The sequence below is a fragment of the Numenius arquata genome, chromosome 1 (assembly GCF_964106895.1).
Source record: "Numenius arquata chromosome 1, bNumArq3.hap1.1, whole genome shotgun sequence".
NCBI lineage: Eukaryota > Metazoa > Chordata > Aves > Charadriiformes > Scolopacidae > Numenius > Numenius arquata.
In genome coordinates, this window is record NC_133576.1 from 141,106,758 (window position 1) to 141,123,270 (window position 16,513).

A 16,513-nucleotide genomic window follows, 5' to 3' on the forward strand; every position below is an offset into this window, starting at 1 on the left:
CCCCGCCTCCTCCTCCTCCTCCCCCCCCCCCCCGCTCCCCTCCCTCCCTCCCCCTCCCCTCCCCCTCCCGCGCCATGGTCCCGTGACACCGCCCCCACGCGCGCTCCCGGCGCGCGGCGCCGCTCACGTGACGAGGCCCGCGGAGGGCGGGGCGAGGCGTGCCTTTCCCCCCTCCCCCCCTCCGCCCCCTCTGATTGGCTCCCCTTCACGTGACCGCGGCGCCTTTATGGCAACACCCACCCCCCCCCTTCCTTTTCCGCCTCGCTTCCATCCGTCTCCCTTCCCCATTGGTTCCTCCCTCCCCCACGTGACGCCATGGCGGGTCACGGGGCCGGTAGGGGGAGGTGGGCGGTGCCGCCCTCTCCCCTCTCACGTGACCGGGGCGGCGGGGCCCCCGCCGGACACCGCAGCCGCGCCGCGCCCGGCCCGGCCCTGCTGCGCCTCGCCATGGGCTGCTGCTACAGCAGCGAGGCCGAGGCCTCCGACCAGGTACGCCCGGGGGCCGGGGAGGAGGGGGGGGCCCGGGACCGGTGGGGACGGACCGGTGAGGCGGGGGGTAGGCCCCGGGTTCTGCGGCGGGCGGCTAGGCCCCGCCACGAAAGGGGACGAGGCGGGGAGCGGCCTACCTCGGTACCGCGGCCTACCCGGCACCGGGGGGAGGCTTGGCTGCCGGGGCGAGGGGGCCTTCGTCTCCTTCCCGGGGCCGGGCGGTGGGTTCCCGGCTCCTCCGGTCGTTCCTTACCGGGTCTTGCTCCCCCCCGCTCCCCGCCGTGTTTGGGGGGGGGGGGCTGCCCCGGGGTCTCCGACCGCATCCCTCCCGCCGGTCCCCGGCTGGAAGGACGGGCCTGTGCGGTCTTCATGGGGTTCAACCCGGCCAAATGCAGGGTCCCGCTCCCCCGGTGTGGGGGCAACCCCCCCGGTCCCAGCCCGGGCTGGGGATGGAGGGATGGGGAGCAGCCCTGAGGAGAAGGACTTGGGGGGGCTGGGATGAGGGGGGAAAGGTGGCCATGGGCCGGCAACGGGGGCTGGCAGCACAGAAAGCCCCCCACACCCTGGGCTGCATCCCCAGCAGGGCGAGAGGGGGGATTCTGCCCCTCTGCTCCACTCTGGGGAGACACCCCCCTCCCCAGTGCTGCCTCCAGCTCTGGGGCCACCAACAGCAGAAGGACACGGAGCTGTTGGAGCGGGGCCAGAGGAGGCCACGGAGATGCTGGGAGGGCTGGAGCCCCTCTGCTGGGAGGGGGGGCTGAGAGAGTTGGGGGGGTTCAGCCTGGAGAAGAGAAGGCTCCGGGGAGACCTTGGAGCCCCTTTCAGTCCCTCAAGGCGGGGGCTCCAGGAAAGCTGGGGAGGGACTCTGGATGAGGGAGGGGAGCCCTAGGAGGAGGGGGAAGGGTTTGACACTGAAAGAGGGGAGATGGAGATGAGATGCGGGGAAGAACTTCTTTGCTGTGAGGGTGGTGAGAGCCTGGCCCAGGTTGCCCAGAGAAGCTGTGCCCCATCCCTGGAGGGGTTCAAGGCCAGGTTGGAGGGGGCTTGGAGCAACTTGGTCTCATTGAAGATGTCCCAGCCACTAGAAGGGATGGAACTGGATGAGCTTTAAGGTCCCTTCCAACCCAAAATGTTCTGGGATTCTATGCCGATTACACCACTTCCCTGGGTTGGAGGGGACCTTGAAGTTCATCAAGACCAACCATCAACCCACCACTGACCAACCCACCACTGACCCATGTCCCTCAGCACTGGTGTTTAGATCCCTCCAGGGATGGTGTTTGGGGAGGGAGCCGTAGGACAAGGGGGAAGGGCTTTCAACCAAAAATTGGGAGATTGAGATGAGATGTGGGGAAGAACTTCTTTGCTGGGAGGGTGGTGAGAGCCTGGCCCAGGTTGCCCAGAGAAGCTGTGGCTGCCCCATCCCTGGAGGGGTTCAAGGCCGGGTTGGAGGGGGCTTGGAGCAACCTGCTCTGGTAGGAAGGTATCCCACCAGGATGGAACTGGATGGACTTTAAGGTCCCTTCCCACCCAAACCCTTCTCTGATTCCCTCGTTCTGAGGTGCTGTGTTCTCTGCCCTGGCTCATTTGGGGTGGCTGATGTCTCCCGGTGGCCACTTGTCCCCCGTGGCCACTGCCAGCCCCCCCCTTGGCGGGGCTTGTGCCCTTCTCTGGCTGCACAGACCCTGGGCTGGCTCCTCTCTTAGAACACCCTCCCGGAGCTACTCCTGTCCCCGAGCTTCCTAAAGTCCCTTTTTCCTTGCTTTTTTCCCGTTTAACCAAACCTCATCCCAGTGCCCACCAGTCTTCCTGGTGCTGTGGGAGGAGGAGGAGGAGAGGGCTTGGTGGATGAAGAAAGACCCTCCCTCATCACCCTTCAGGTGTAAGCCCAGAGCCCCAGACAGTCGTGGCGCTGGTGGGATCGGTGCCAGGTTTTCCTTCCCGGGACAAAGTGACCGTCCCCACTGTCACTGAGCAGCTGGGGGGAGGAAGGGGGGGGGGGGGGGCACTGGTGCAAATCCGAGCTGTCATTTACCCCGTGGAAACTTAATCCCTGTCCCCGTGTCCCTGCTGGGGATCTCGGCCCTGACACCTCATCCCCGGGGGATCCCGGCTGGTGGTGGGGCCGGGGATGCTCCCACCGTGCCGTGGGGGAGGCTCGGGGTCCGGTCCCCCCGGGGGTGGCAGCAGCGGGAGGAAGAGGAGGAGGGGGAGCTGGGGGATGAAGGCCTGAGCCACGGCAGGGGGATCTGCGCCCCTTGGGCTGAGGCGAGGCGGGGGGACGGGGACGTGTCCTGCAGCTCCGCTCCCTCTCGGAGCCTCCTCTGGGTACCCCCTTGCCCCGGGGTGGGGTGGGGGGGTTCAACTGGCACTGGCCACGCCATAACCCCGTCCCTGGGCACCTCTTCCAAGGCTGGACAACCTTTTCCAGGAAGGAATTGTTCCCAGTCTCCATCCTAAACCTCCCCTGGTGCAACTTGAGGCCGTTTCCTCTTGTCCCATGGCCTGTTCCTTGGGAGAAGAGACCGACACCCCCCGGCTACCCCCTCCTTTCAGGGAGTTGGAGAGAGCGAGAAGGTCTCCCCTCAGCCTCCTCTTCTCCAGGCTGAACACCCCCAGCTCCCTCAGAAGTTCTCCAGACCCTTCCAGACCCCTCACCAGCTCCGTTGCCCTTCTATGGACACTCTCCAGCCCCTCAAGGTCTTTCCTGTGGGGGGTGGGGGGGCCAAAACTGGCACCAGCCCTCGAGGTGGGGCCTCCCCAGTGCCCGGTCCAGGTGTAACTGGGGAAGAGGAACCTGTTTATCACTGGGGTAGCACCAGGGAGCCCCTCCCGGCAGGCGAAGGGTGAGACTCACCCCCATCCCGTGGGGCAAAAGCTGCTGGCATGGGGGGAGTTTGGAGGGGGGGGGACGGGGCTGATTCTCCTCATCCCTTTTTTTCCCCCCCTCCCCAGGAAGAAGAGACGAAGCGGCTGCTGGAGCCGGCGGCCAGCCCCCCCAACAAGGTGCTGAACGGCACGGAGCAGAGCTACCACAACCTCCCCTCGGCCCGCACCGACGAGCAGGCCATGCTCTCCTCCATCCTCGCCAAGACGGCCATGTAAGCCTCCCACTGTAGCCACCGTGGGCCACCCCCGGCAGAGGGCAGGGGGGGTTTTGTGGGCCCTGCTGCCCACCCCCCCCCCCCGGCCTGGCACAGAGGGGCTGGTGGCAAGGGGTGTGTGTCCCACACGGGGTGTCACAGCACCACGCGGCGTTAGGGGGGGTGGCAGTGGGGCACGGGGCCAGGCCACTACGCAGAGCTGGGCGAGTGCCCAGCTCCTCTCTGAGCCCGGGGGCCGGCGACGGGGCTCTCCGGGATGCTTGCCAAGCGTCTAATCCTCGCAGCCCTTGCGGCACGGAGCAGCCTCCTTCCCCAAGCGGCTGGGAGCCCGGGTCCCCAGGGTATGGGCCAACCCGTGCCGCGGGACCAAAAGCCCCCGGGCCCTCCGTCTGCATCTGCCCCGGGGGCAATTCCAGGGGCAAACGGTCCTTGGCATTTCCCTCCTGGCAAGTAGCCGCTCCAGCCTGGCACGCTCCTGTCCGGCTGCAAATTTGGCCTCGTTACAGCCCTGAGCGGTTCATTTTGGGGTGCCCAAGTCCTCGTCGGAGGGTGCTGGGTCTGCCTGAGACGGGGAGGGGGCTCGAGGGGAACGACGGAGCCGCCTTGGGACCTGCCGTCTCGTGTCTCCCCGCAGCAACATCATCGACGTGTCGGCAGCGGATTCGCAGGGCATGGAGCAGCACGAGTACATGGACAGAGCCAGGCAGTACAGGTGGGACCTGCCCCGCTCCCTCCGGGCGCTTCCAGCTCCTCAAAAAATATTCCAAAACCCTAGAATTCCGGGTTGGAAGGGACCTCAGGGATCATCTGGTCCAACCCTCCGTGGCACAAAACCTGTCTGGACAAGGTGGCCCAGCTCCCTGTCCTTAAAAGTGGCCAATTTTGGGGAATCCACCGCTTCCCGGGGAGATGATTCCAGTGGCTGATCTCATTGTGACGAATTTTCTTCGTGTCCCATCGGAATCTCCCCAGGAGTGACTTGTACCCGTCACCCCTCGTCTTTCCCGTGGGACTCCTTGTAAAAAGGGAGTCTCCGTCGTCTCTGCAGCCACCTTTAAACGCTGGAACGTGGTGCTCGGGTCTGCCCTGACCCTTCTCGGGGCTGAACAAACCCCGTTCTCTCAGCCTTTCCCCAGGTGGCACCTTCCCCGGCCTCGGCTCATCCCGGTGGCCCTTCCCTGGTCCCTCTCCAGCCCCGGCCACAGCTCTTATTTTTTTGGGCAGTGGGGACCTGAAACCGAGCCCCGTGTTCCAGGTGTGGCCTGAGCAGCGCCGAGCAGAGCGGGACGATGGTTCTTTCTCTCTGTGGGTGACACCCTCGGTGACGCAGCCCAGCGTCCTGGGGGGTTTCTCTGCCACAGCAGCCCCACCGCTCACTCGCATGGAGCTCGTTGTCGCCAGGGACCCCCAGGTCCCTTCCCACGGAGCTGCTCCCCAGGGGGTAGATCCCAGCCCCGTGCCACACTCTGGGATTGCGTCCCCGGGTGCAAGACCTCACACTTTTCCTTGTTGAGCTTCATGAGGTTCTTGTTATCCCACTCTTCCAGTCCATCCAGGGCTTCCTGCAGGATGGCTCTCTCTCCCCAGGTGTCCCCTTCCCCACGCAGTTTGGTGTCATCAGCAAACTTCCATCAGGCTACACTTGATCCCATCACCCAGATCAATCATGGAGATAGTAAACAGTGTTGGGGCCAGTGTCCATCCCTGGGGGGACCCCACTTGTGCCGGGGAAGACCTTCTTGATCTCCACAACTCCCTGAAAGGAGGGTGTAGCCAGGGGGGGTCGGTCTCTTCTCCCAAGGAACAGGCCGTGGGACAAGAGGGAATGGCCTCAAGTTGCCCCAGGGGAGGTTGAGGATGGAGCTTGGGAACAACAACTTCCCGGAAAGGGTTGTGAAGCCTTGGCAGAGGCTGCCCAGGGCAGTGGTGGAGTCGCCATCCCTGGAGGGATTTCAAAGCCGGGCAGAGGTGGTGCTGAGGGCCATGGGTCAGTGGTGGGTTTGTCAGTGTTGGGTTGATGGTTGGACTCCATGATCTAGAAGGTCCCTTCCAACCTGCACCATTCCATGATTCTTCGATGGCCGCGTTCCTGGGAAGGCATCGTGTCTCGGGGTTTTGTCCTTTGGGAGAGTAACTCAGAGCAGAGCTCCCTGTGTCCCGGGAGGTGCTGCTCAGCCGCTCTCCTCTCCTGGTGAGGCCGGCAGCAGAGCCCTCGTCCTGGCTACGGGCTCGGCGAGGGTGGCCACGCACAAAGGGCTCCTGTGTTTCCCCTCCTGGCACTCGGGGCAGACGGCGGGTGGCTGGATGCGATGGCTCCCGCTTGAAAGGCGCCTGTGTTGAAGAGCCGGAGGCTTCCTCATCCTCCTGCCTCAGGCTGTGTGTGTGTGTGTGGAGTGTGTGAAGGGGGGCAGCCATCTTCTGCCGAGCCCTGGGGTCTCCCCGTGGCTGCTGAGACCCTCCTGGCCGTTCTCCCCTCTCCGCAGCACGCGCCTGGCCATGCTGAGCAACAACCTGACGCACTGGAAGAAGCTGCCGCTGCTGCCGTCTCTCACCAACCAACCCCACCAAGTGCTCGCCAGCGACCCCGTCCCCTTCGCAGACCTGCAGCAGGTGATGGGGCTGGGGAGGAAAGCTCTGCCCCACAGCCGCTTCCTGGGACCCACAGCTGCTTCCTCGGCGCCCCCGCTGAGATGTGGGATCCAAAACGGAGAGGGGGGGTGGGTGGGGAACAGTTGTGGCAGGCGGTGACCCCTCTAGCTTGTCCGTGGCAACCTGGCCATGCTGGAAGCCCCCGGGCAGGTCTTGGTGGCCGCTCTCTCTGTCTTTGGCTTGGGCGCAGCCTCACCGAGGAGCGTGGACTCCTCTCCTGTGAGCGTGGAGGTGGGAGTCACGGTGCCGGTGGGTGATCCAGAAACATTCCCAGTTCCAGGCAGCCCCGGAAGGGCTTGTTAGCTGCGAAGGCAAAGCCTGGTCACCCATTTCTGGCCCAATAACTGGGTTCAGGCAGCGGCTCCACGCTCCTCCCGGTCCCTTCGGAGCGTGGTGCGTGGCCGCAGGGCGTCCTGCAGGGCAGCAGCGTCGCTCCCAGGGCGTCCTGCTGCCGCTTTGGGGAAGGAGTTTCTGGGGAAACGCTGGAAGTGCTGCCTCCTTGCCGGTTAAACGCACTGGAAAGGCTCAGGTTTGCTCCCAGTTGCAACTGGTTTGTCCGTGGTGGTGAACTCATCTGCCTTGCAGCTTTCCCACCGGCTGGCGAGGTGGTTGCCCGCCTGTTCTCCGGCTTCCGAGCGATTCCCAACGCCTGGAGCAGACCCCCTGGCTGTTGCGCGATGCGCCGGGGTTCGCTGCGTTGCTCCCTGGTTGGGATTTTTTTCTTTGGGAATAACCCTATTTCTTGGGGAATATCCCGCAGGTGTCCCGGATAGCTGCCTACGCCTTCAGCGCCCTCTCACAGATCCGCGTCGACGCCAAAGAAGAACTGGTTGTACAGTTTGGCATCCCCTGAACCCTCCCCGCAGCAGCACCACCGCCACCACCACCACAGCTTCACCGGTTTTGGGTTGGTTTTGGTTGGTTTTTTGTTGTTTTGGTTTGTTTTTTGTTTTTTTTTTTTTTTCCCTTTTCCCATATTTTTTTGGTCTTTATTTCTCCTCCCTCCCCCACGGCGCTGCCACAGAATTTGGGACAGACACCCGGTTTCCTACTAATCGCCAAGACGCCGACCCCGGAGGCTTTTTATTTTTCCCTCCTCCCGGGTGGGGGTGGGGAGGGGGGTTGGGGGGGGTGGGGGCTGCGTTCTGCTGTCTTTGCACAGGGATGACCACAAAGGGAACGCCGGCGCCGGAAGGGGGGGGAGCGGGGGAGGCGACGCTCTGCAGGGGACCCGGTGGCTTCTGACACCCTCCCCGCTCACTTTTACATGTTTGGACCTTTATTTTGGGGGTTGTTTGTTTTTTTTTTTTTTTTTTTTTAATTATTATTATTTTTGGCCGCAGTAGATAAAAACCATGTTCATCCAGCGCCCGTCTCCTCTGTCGCGGCGTGGACGCGGTGGGGGGGGGGACACCACACATGTACCTGCTCACGGGAAGGGGGACAGGGATTTTTTGGGAGGGATATCCCTCGTTTAGGGACAGCTCTTCTCTTTGTTTTGGTTACGGGATTCGCTCTGTGCCCTGGAGCCCCACTCCCTTCTCCCAGTTGGTTACTGGGACCCACTGGACCTGCCCTAGTGTTGCTCATCCCTGCACCCACCCCACGCTCCCATTTTGGCTGATTTTATAGGAAACAACCCCAAGAACCACCCTCTGGCTCCAGCCGCGACCACCACCCCAGCTGAGGGCTGTGTGGATGAGGAGGGGCAGGGAGTCACAGGGGGGTGGGGATGGGGGGGGGTCCAGAGGAGGCAGCTGACACACCCCCCTCTCCCCCCCAGGACCCCCAGCATCACTCCAGGGGGCAGCTGAGGCCTGAGTGAGGGGTCTCTGGGTGCTGCTCTGTGGGTTTCAAGGCAGATGCTGAACCTTGTCTTCCATCGGGGTCCCCTGGGTAGGGGGTGACACGGGGCTGTGGGCGCAGGGACAAGCCCCGGGGACACCCCCCCCCCCCCAGCAGAGTGAGGTCCTACTTGTAGGTGGGTCAGGGCAGATTTTGGGGGCTGGTGGCATCTGAGGGTTTTCAGGTCCCTCTCCCAGGGTGCCACCCATGTGTGTCGTCGTGTCCCCCCCCCCACCTACTTCATTCTGAAGCGTGGGCTCGGTGTCCTGGGCCCCCCCATTTCTTCTTGCCGTGCTGGAGCCTGGCGTTGGCAGCATCCTCAAGCTCCTGCTTGGTCACACCGCTGAAGTCCAAAGAGTTGAGGTGGGGCAGCAGGGACAGCACGTAGCTCCTGGGGGATAAGGGGCTTCAGCGGGGCGGGGGGGCTCTCCCCCTGCTCCCTGGGGTGAAGGTGGGCCCCCCCCAGAGGTACCTGTAGCCCCTCTGTTCCTCCATGGGGTTCCCGTGCAGGGTGAGGCGGCGTAGCTGGGGCAGGACCCCCAGTTTGTCCACCTCGGCCAAGCTGCCAATGTTGTTCCCGTGTAGCTGGAGGCTCCGCAGGGCACGGAAGGTGGTCAGGACCTGTGGAAACCCACCCCCACCCCCCCCCTCCATCAGATGAACCCCCCCCCCCCACCAATCAGCTGGGGATCCCCCCGCACCCCAGGGAAACTGAAGCACGGTCCCCCTTGTGTACCGGGTCGATGGCGGTCAGGCGGTTGAAGGAGAGATCGAGCCAACGGAGCTGTGCGGGGGGCACCAGCAGCTGCTCCAGGGTGGGGGTCAGCCCCCCCAAGCCCCCCAGGCTGTTGTTGTTGAGGCGCAGGGCGTGGGCGGGCTGGGGGGGCGGAGGGCCAGCGCGGGGTTGCGCTCTCAACAGCTCTGAGGGGAGAGAAATTGGTTGGGGGGGTGACACACAGAGGGTGGTGGCCAAGGGCTCCATGCCCAAATGGAGATGGGTGACCAGTGGTGTCCCTCAGGTGTCCATACTGGGACCAGCACTGTCCAGTTATCTCCATCAGTGACACAGGCAGTGGGATTGAGGGCACCCTCAGCAAGTTTGGGGATGCCACCAAGCTGTGTGGTGACACCTCTGAGGGACGGGATGCCACCCAGAGGGACCTGGGACAGGCTGGAGAAGTGGGTGCGTGTGAACCTCATGGGGTTCAACCCAGCCAAGTGTGGGGTCCTGCAACCGGGTGGGGGCAACCCCCCAGCCCAGGGATGGAGGGATGGGGAGCGGCCCTGAGGAGAAGGACTTGGAGGGGCTGGGACGAGGGGGGAAAGGTGGCCGTGGGCTGGCAACGGGGGCTGGCAGCACAGAAAGCCCCCCACACCCTGGGCTGCATCCCCAGCAGGGCGAGAGGGGGGATTCTGCCCCTCTGCTCCTCTCTGGGGAGACACCCCCCTCCCCAGTGCTGCCTCCAGCTCTGGGGCCACCAACAGCAGAAGGACACGGAGCTGTTGGAGCGGGGCCAGAGGAGGCCACGGAGATGCTGCGAGGGCTGGAGCCCTTCTCTGAGAGAGTTGGGGGGGTTCAGCCTGGAGAAGAGAAGGCTCCGGGGAGACCTCAGAGCCCCTTCCAGTCCCTCAAGGAAGGGGCTCCAGGAAAGCTGGGGAGGGACTCTTGATGAGGGAGGGGAGCCATAGGAGGAGGGGGAAGGGTTTGACACTGAAAGAGGGGAGATGGAGATGAGATCTGGGGAAGAAATGGATGGATGGATGAGGAGATGGATGGATGAGGAGATGGATTCATAGATTCATAGATTGATCCAGGCCGGAAGGGACCTCCAAAGGTCATCTAGTCCAACCTCCCCGCAGTCAGCAGGGACACCCCCAACTAGACCAGGTTGCCCAGGGCCTTGTCGAGGTTCACCTTGAATATCTCAAGGGAAGGGGCCTCAACCACCTCCCTGGGCAACCTGTTCCAGTGTTCCACCACCCTCATGGTAAAGAACTTTTTCCTAATATCCAATCTAAATCTCCCCTTCTCCAGCTTAAAACCATTGCCCCTGGATGGATGAGGAGATGGATGGATGAGGAGATGGATGGATGGATTGAGACCCTGGCCCAGGTTGCCCAGAGAAGCTGTGGCTGCCCCATCCCTGGAGGGGTTCAAGGCCAGGTTGGAGGGGGCTTGGAGCAACCTGCTCTGGTGGGAGGTGTCCCTGGATGGAACTGGGTGGTCTTTAAGGTCCCTTCCCACCCAAACCATCCCATGATTCTGTGAGAGGGTGAAGGTCTCGCTATGGGGCTGGGGGCTCCCGTGGGGCTGTACCCACCCTCAATGGAGCCGATGCAGCAGAAGGAGAAGTCGAGGGGGGGGGCGAGCTCGGGGCGCTCCCCCCAGGGCAGCATCCCCCGCTGTGGGGCAGGATCCCTGTGGGGCAGAGTGGGCCCTCGCTGCCTGCAGTGCTCCCCCACTAGGGTGCCCATGTGTGTCCCCTGCCCCACTGAGGGCCTCCATGTACTCCCTTGCCCTCCATGTGGCCCCACAGAACCCCCCCAGGGTTCCTTGGGGTCCCCACCCTGGGGGGGGGGCTGAGGCCTACACCCCAGGAGCCCCACATGTGGCCTTGTTCCCCAAAGGGGGGGACCCCTCCTCACAGCCCCACACATGGCCCTGTACCTTCTGTGGAAGCCCCTGGACCACCCCACGTGTCCCCGGACCCTCTCAGCACAGCCCCACATGTGTCCTCGGACCCTCTCCCCACAGTCACACACCCCTTGGACCTCCTCCCCGTGACCCCACGCATGTCCCCGGACCCCTCAGACCCCCTCCCCATAGCCCCACACGTGTCCCTGGACCCCCTCCCCACGGTCCCACACCCCTCAGACCCCCTCCCCACGGGCGCAAACATGTCCACAGACCCCTCGGTTCCCTCCCCACGGCCCCACACCCCTTGGACCCCCTCCCTGCAGCCCCACATATGTCCCCGGACCCCTCAGACCCCCTCCCCACGACCCCACGCATGTCCCCACACCCCTTGGTCCCCCTCCCTACGGCCCCACACATGTCCCCGGACCCCTCGGTCCCCTCCCCACGGCCCCACACATGTCCCCACACCCCTCGGGCTCCCTCCCCGCGGCCCCACACATGTCCTCGGACCCCCTCCCCGCAGCCCCACACCCCTTGGTCCCCCTCCCCACGGCGCCACACTCCTCGGACCCCCTCCCCGCGGCCCCACATATGTCCCCGGACCCCTCAGACCCCCTCCCCACGACCCCACACATGTCCCCACACCCCTTGGTCCCCCTCCCCACGGCCCCACACATGTCCCCGGACCCCTTGGACCCTCTCCCCGCGACCCCACACATGTCCCCACACCCCTCGGTCCCCCTCCCCACGGCTCCACACTCCTCGGACCCCCTCCCTGCGGCCCCACATATGTCCCCGGACCCCTCAGACCCCCTCCCCACGACCCCACACATGTCCCCACACCCCTTGGTCCCCCTCCCCACGGCCCCACACATGTCCCCGGACCCCTTGGACCCTCTCCCCGCGACCCCACACATGTCCCCACACCCCTCGGTCCCCCTCCCCACGGCCCCACACTCCTCGGACCCCCTCCCCGCGGCCCCACACCCCTCAGACCCCCTCCCCACGGCCCCACACATGTCCCCGGACCCCTTGGACCCTCTCCCCGCGACCCCACACATGTCCCCACACCCCTCGGTCCCCCTCCCCACGGCCCCACACATGTCCCCGGACCCCTCGGACCCCCTCCCCGCGGCCCCACACCCCTTGGTCCCCCTCCCCACGGCCCCACACATGTCCGGGGACCCCTCCGACCCCCTCCCCGCGGCCCCACGCCTCTCACCGTACCTTCCACAGGCCCCCCCCACCGTCCCCACACGCCGCCGTCGCCAGGGCAACCCTCTCCCGGCGTTCCCCGCGGCTCTCGCGAGAGCCGCGCCGCACCCAGGGGCCGCCGGGATTGGTAGTCCGTCCCACCAAGCCCCGGCGGCGGCCAATGGGGAGGCGGCGGGGGCGGGCCCTGCCGTTTGAATCGGGGCGGCGGCGGCCCCGGTACGGTACCGCGGGGGGGGGGGAGGCGGGGGGTTCCGGGAGGGGGCGGAGACACCGGGAGGGGGTGGGGACAACTGGGAGGGGGCGGAGTTGAGGTTGGCGGCGGCGGAGGGTTCATCCCCAGGGGGCCCGGTGGTTCCCGCGGCCTGGCCGAGGCCTCAGCGGGGGCCTGGGCCTAGAGTGGGGCCTGGGCCCGTTCCTGGTGTCGCCATCCTGGGGTGACTGGGCCCGGTGCTCGCTGGGGCCTGGCTGTGTGGGTCGGTGGGGCTGAGCTTCCCCCCTCCCCGGTACCTACCCTTCCTGGCCGTGGGGATCCATAGAGAAGCTATTTGACAGCCCTGCGCTGGGTCCTCACCGGGCCCAGCACCGGGAGCTGGATCGGTGCGCTGCTGGAGAAGGGGCCTGCTCGCCGCCACGTGCCCGGGGCTGTGCCTCGTCCACACGACGCCCTGGGCCCGGCTTGTCCTCGTCTCCCCATCCGGTAAGAAAAGCTCCTTCAGTCAGCTCTGGTCAGTCTGTGCTATTTGGCCCCTTCCCGGTTGGGCAGCCCCCAGCCTCTCCTCAGCAGCCCAGATTCCCTGGGGATGACTCCTGAGAGTCCCCGGAAGGGCAGTAAGGGATGAACCTCCCTTCCTCGCCCAGTCCCTGCCAGCCGCGGGAGGCAGCTGGGGGCTCTGGGTGCTGGCATGGCTCTGGCAGGAGTCCTGGGGAGGGGTCCCGCAGCCCCATGGCCGTGGTCAGTGGCATCTCTGCCAGCGGTGGGTCACGGCACCGCTCCGGTCCCCATTGAATCCGTGGCTGATGAGGGGGGATATCCGGAGGGGGGGAATTTTTCAGGAACCAGCTGGGACACGGCTCCAGTGGGTGATGGGGGCTGGCGGTGGGGCACCCTTCCCTGCTGAGCCCCCCCACTCCCTGTGAGCCACCACACTGGGGCTGGGAGTGGGTCCATGCCAGCCCTCTGTCACCCAGGGCCCTGACAGAGGGATGGCTGTTAGGTTAGATTGGAGATGGGGAACAATTTCTTCCTGGAAAGGGTTGTGAAGGCTTGGCAGAGGCTGCCCAGGGCAGTGGTGGAGTCCCCATCCCTGGAGGGATTTCAAAGCCGGGCAGAGGTGGTGCTGAGGGACATGGGTCAGTGGTGGGTTTGTCAGTGTCAGGGTGATGGTTGGACTTGAGGATCTGAAAGGTCCCTTCCTTCCAACCTTGACAATTCTGTGATTCTATAGCAGTGAGCTCACCCGTAGCCGCGGTGGGACGTTGCCGCTTCCCCGTGGCTGCTCCGGCGGCGGCTTTCTGTGCCGTGCGCCTTTAACGAGCGCGGCCTCGGCGCAGTGACGTGGGGTGGCCCAGGGCCAGGAAGGGGAACCGTCGCCTGCCAGCCCCGCCGAAGAGAAGCCCAACAACTTTTCTTTTGTGCGTGGCCGCTGGCTCCCCGGCCCTCCCCGGCAGCTGGCGCTCATGGCGGATTAAACCCCACACGCCCCCCTGGTAAGGCCCCAACAAAGACTTTATCCCTCTTCCGTGTTTGTTTTCAACGGGGCTGGGGAGGAGGAGGAAGAGGAGGAGGAGGAGGGAGGCGGGGGAGGTGAAGCCCGCCGTCTCCCAGCCCTGCTCAGCGTGTGGCTCCCACCCCGGTGCCACACGAGCCCCCGAGGTGCGAACCCCCGGCTGTTGTCGGGATGCGGGCGGCCGAGTTGGCTTCGCCAACATCCGGGTGCTCGGGGGGCCCCCCCCCCGCCACCGCCGCCGCCTCCTCCCCACACCGACCGTGGGCCTGGCCCCACGAGGGGCTGCCGTAGGTCGCCCACCCTGCCTGGGTGAGCTGCTGGGTGCCTCTTACAGCGGGACCCCCCCTTCATCCTGGCACAGCTCGGGGTGGGGGGGGGCTGCGAGCGTGTCCCTCCGGCAGGTTGGCACGTCGTCGTCGGGAGCTCCGGAGGCGCACGGCTTGCGTAACGCCGTGTTTTGACCGGAGCGGGCGCTCGGGGGGAAAGCGGCAAAGGACAATGCCGCCGCCGCCGCTGCCGCTCGTCCCCCCCCTTCTCCCGCTAGACCCTTCCCCGCTGGAAAGCGGTCGGTGCCGCGCTTTGTGCCGACGCACCGGGCTCCCCAACCGCTTCCGCTCTGCCCTCGCCGCGGATCCCGGCGGAGAGAGAGCGGCATCTCCCCGCGGAGGGTCGTGTCGTTGTCTCCGGTGCTCGGAGAAGCCGACGGTACCGGTGACGAGCCTGGCTGTGACCGTGCAGCCTCGGCTCGTCCTGGCCTCTCACCGGCCACCGGCGCTTCTGTGGAGCGGCTCCAGTACAACCCAGCCCAGGCAGGGTGCGCTCGGCGGGGATCTGCGTTCAGGGCTGGCGCGTGGTTTTGCCCACAGGTTTCAGGTGGATTTTTGGGGAGAGGTCCTGGTCTGGTCCTGCTGCACCCCCCCGGCAGTGGGGCTGGAGGGGCGGTGGGTGCCGAGGGGCTGGGTGCCGCAGCCGTGGGGCAGAGGAGCTGGTTTTGAGCCAAATTGGAGGGAGGGCCCGTCCCGCCAAAGATCCTGCACTTCCCAACCAAGCTCGTGGATTCGGCGGGTGTTCCGTGTACCCCAAAACCCGTGGTGCTGCCGGCTGCTCCCGGGAACGTCGGAACAGTGGTGGGTGGGGGGATCAGAGCGAGATACGGAGCGAGAAGCCGAGGAGCACCCTCCCCTCCTGGGTGATTTTTTTGGTGTGGGAGGCGGGGGAGGGCTCCGGTCGGCCCCCACCTCTGCTCAGGTCTGCTCCCAGCAGCTTCCCTCGCCCGGGGTGGCACGGGGACATCCGGTGCAGAGGCAAAGGTCGCCACGGAGGGGACCTGGCAGCCATCCCGCAGCCCAGGGGACAGTGAGTTGGCTCATCCCCAGCTCCCACCCTGCGTGGAGATGCCCGGGGTGGCGGGGGGGTGGGGTGGGGACTCTCCCCCCACCCTGGGAGGGGGTTCTCCTCAGCACCAGGGGGAAGGGGAGCTGGCAGCACTCCCAACGGCTTGGCCACCCCCTCGCTGGGCTTGTTTGGGGCCCGGTGACATTTGCGGGCTCCTTCCAACCCCCGCGGTGGTGTGCCGGCTAGGGGCAGAGCGGGCAGCCTGCCTGTCTGCTGGGGGCGGTGGCAGTGAGGGACGAAGGAGCCCCAGCTCCCACCCCGCTGGCCTTTTGGTGGCCAAACAGCCGGGAGGAAGCCAGAGCTGCTGCAGGCAGTGCCACGGTGGGAGCTCAGCCCCTTCCCAGGGGGTTGGCAGGGCTGGCTCCGGCCCCCCAGAAACCTGGGTTCCTTCCTTCTTATTTCTCTTTTTAAATTTCTTTCCACTGTGAGGAGATCCCTCCTTTTTCTTTCTCTATTTAAACTTCCTCCCACCGTGAGGAGATCCCTCCCCCTGCCAAGGGGCTCTCCATGGCTCCCACCATGCTCCCGGCCGGAGCCAGTCATCCTGCCCAGTTTGGGTGCTTGTTTGCCACCAATCCCCAGTGTCCCTCTGCTCCTCAGGGGCTGTGCCACCATCTCTGGCTGCCTCTTGGCAACAGCGCTGGGGGATTCTTTCCTGCTCTTGCCCATCCCGCAGGACCACCGTGGCTCTTCACAGAATCATGGAATGGTTAGAGTTGGAAGGGACCTTTAAAGATCATCGGGTTCCAACCCCCCTGCCATGGGCAGGGACACCTCCACTAGAGCAGGTTGCTCAAAGCCCCATCCAGCCTGGCCTTGAACACTTCCAGGGATGAGGCATCCACAACTTCCCTGGGCAACCTGTTCCAGTGCCTCACCACCCTCACAGGAAAGAATTTCCTCCTAATATCTCATCTAAATCTCCCCTCTTCCAATTTAAAACCGTTACCCCTTGTCCTGTCACTCCATCTCCTGACAAAGAGTCCCTCTCCGGCTCTCCTGGAGGCTCCCTTCAGATATTGGAAGGCTGCTATGAGGTCTCCCCGGAGCCTTCTCTTCTCCAGGCTGAACAACCCCAGCTCTCTCAGCCTGTTTCCATAGGGGAGGTGCTTCATCCCTCTGATCATCCTCGTGGCCCTCCGCTGGACCCGTTCCAACAGGTCCATGTCCTTCCTGTGTTGAAAGGAACGGCACGGCATCGCTCCACGTGCCAAACTTGTGTCATGTGAACCGTGCTCTCTCTCTCTCTCTCTAAAGTTGCTGCCCGTGTTTTCTAGAGGGAGGTGGATTTTCCTGGGATGGTGGCGGGACTGGCGGTGGGAACAACCGCCATCCCCGGGTGGGCAACGAGTGCCCGTGAGCTGCCAGCCCCTGGCCAGCTGGGTGCCCAGGTCGGGCTCCTTGCCCTCTGGCCTTGCTTGGTGTTTTGGCACAGCTGTGGAAAAGCCCTC

At 65.2% G+C, this 16,513-nt stretch overlaps 2 protein-coding genes across 2 annotated transcripts; one reads left to right on the plus strand and one right to left on the minus strand.

Annotated features, from left to right (window-relative positions):
• The first annotated feature begins 377 nt into the window (after positions 1 to 377).
• LAMTOR1 (late endosomal/lysosomal adaptor, MAPK and MTOR activator 1) lies at positions 378 to 7,609 on the plus strand. The gene is made up of 5 exons (XM_074154017.1): positions 378 to 489; positions 3,445 to 3,590; positions 4,228 to 4,305; positions 6,077 to 6,203; positions 7,003 to 7,609. The coding sequence occupies exons 1-5, from the start codon at positions 448 to 450 to the stop codon at positions 7,093 to 7,095; spliced, it is 486 nt and encodes a 161-aa protein (XP_074010118.1). The 5' UTR covers positions 378 to 447; the 3' UTR covers positions 7,096 to 7,609.
• Positions 7,610 to 8,327: 718 nt separating this feature from the next.
• Positions 8,328 to 10,562, minus strand: LRRC51 (leucine rich repeat containing 51). Its single transcript, XM_074150374.1, has 4 exons — positions 10,409 to 10,562; positions 8,824 to 9,008; positions 8,560 to 8,708; positions 8,328 to 8,478 (listed from the first exon to the last, which is right to left on the minus strand). The coding sequence occupies exons 1-4, from the start codon at positions 10,560 to 10,562 to the stop codon at positions 8,328 to 8,330; spliced, it is 639 nt and encodes a 212-aa protein (XP_074006475.1).
• Positions 10,563 to 16,513: the final 5,951 nt, after the last annotated feature.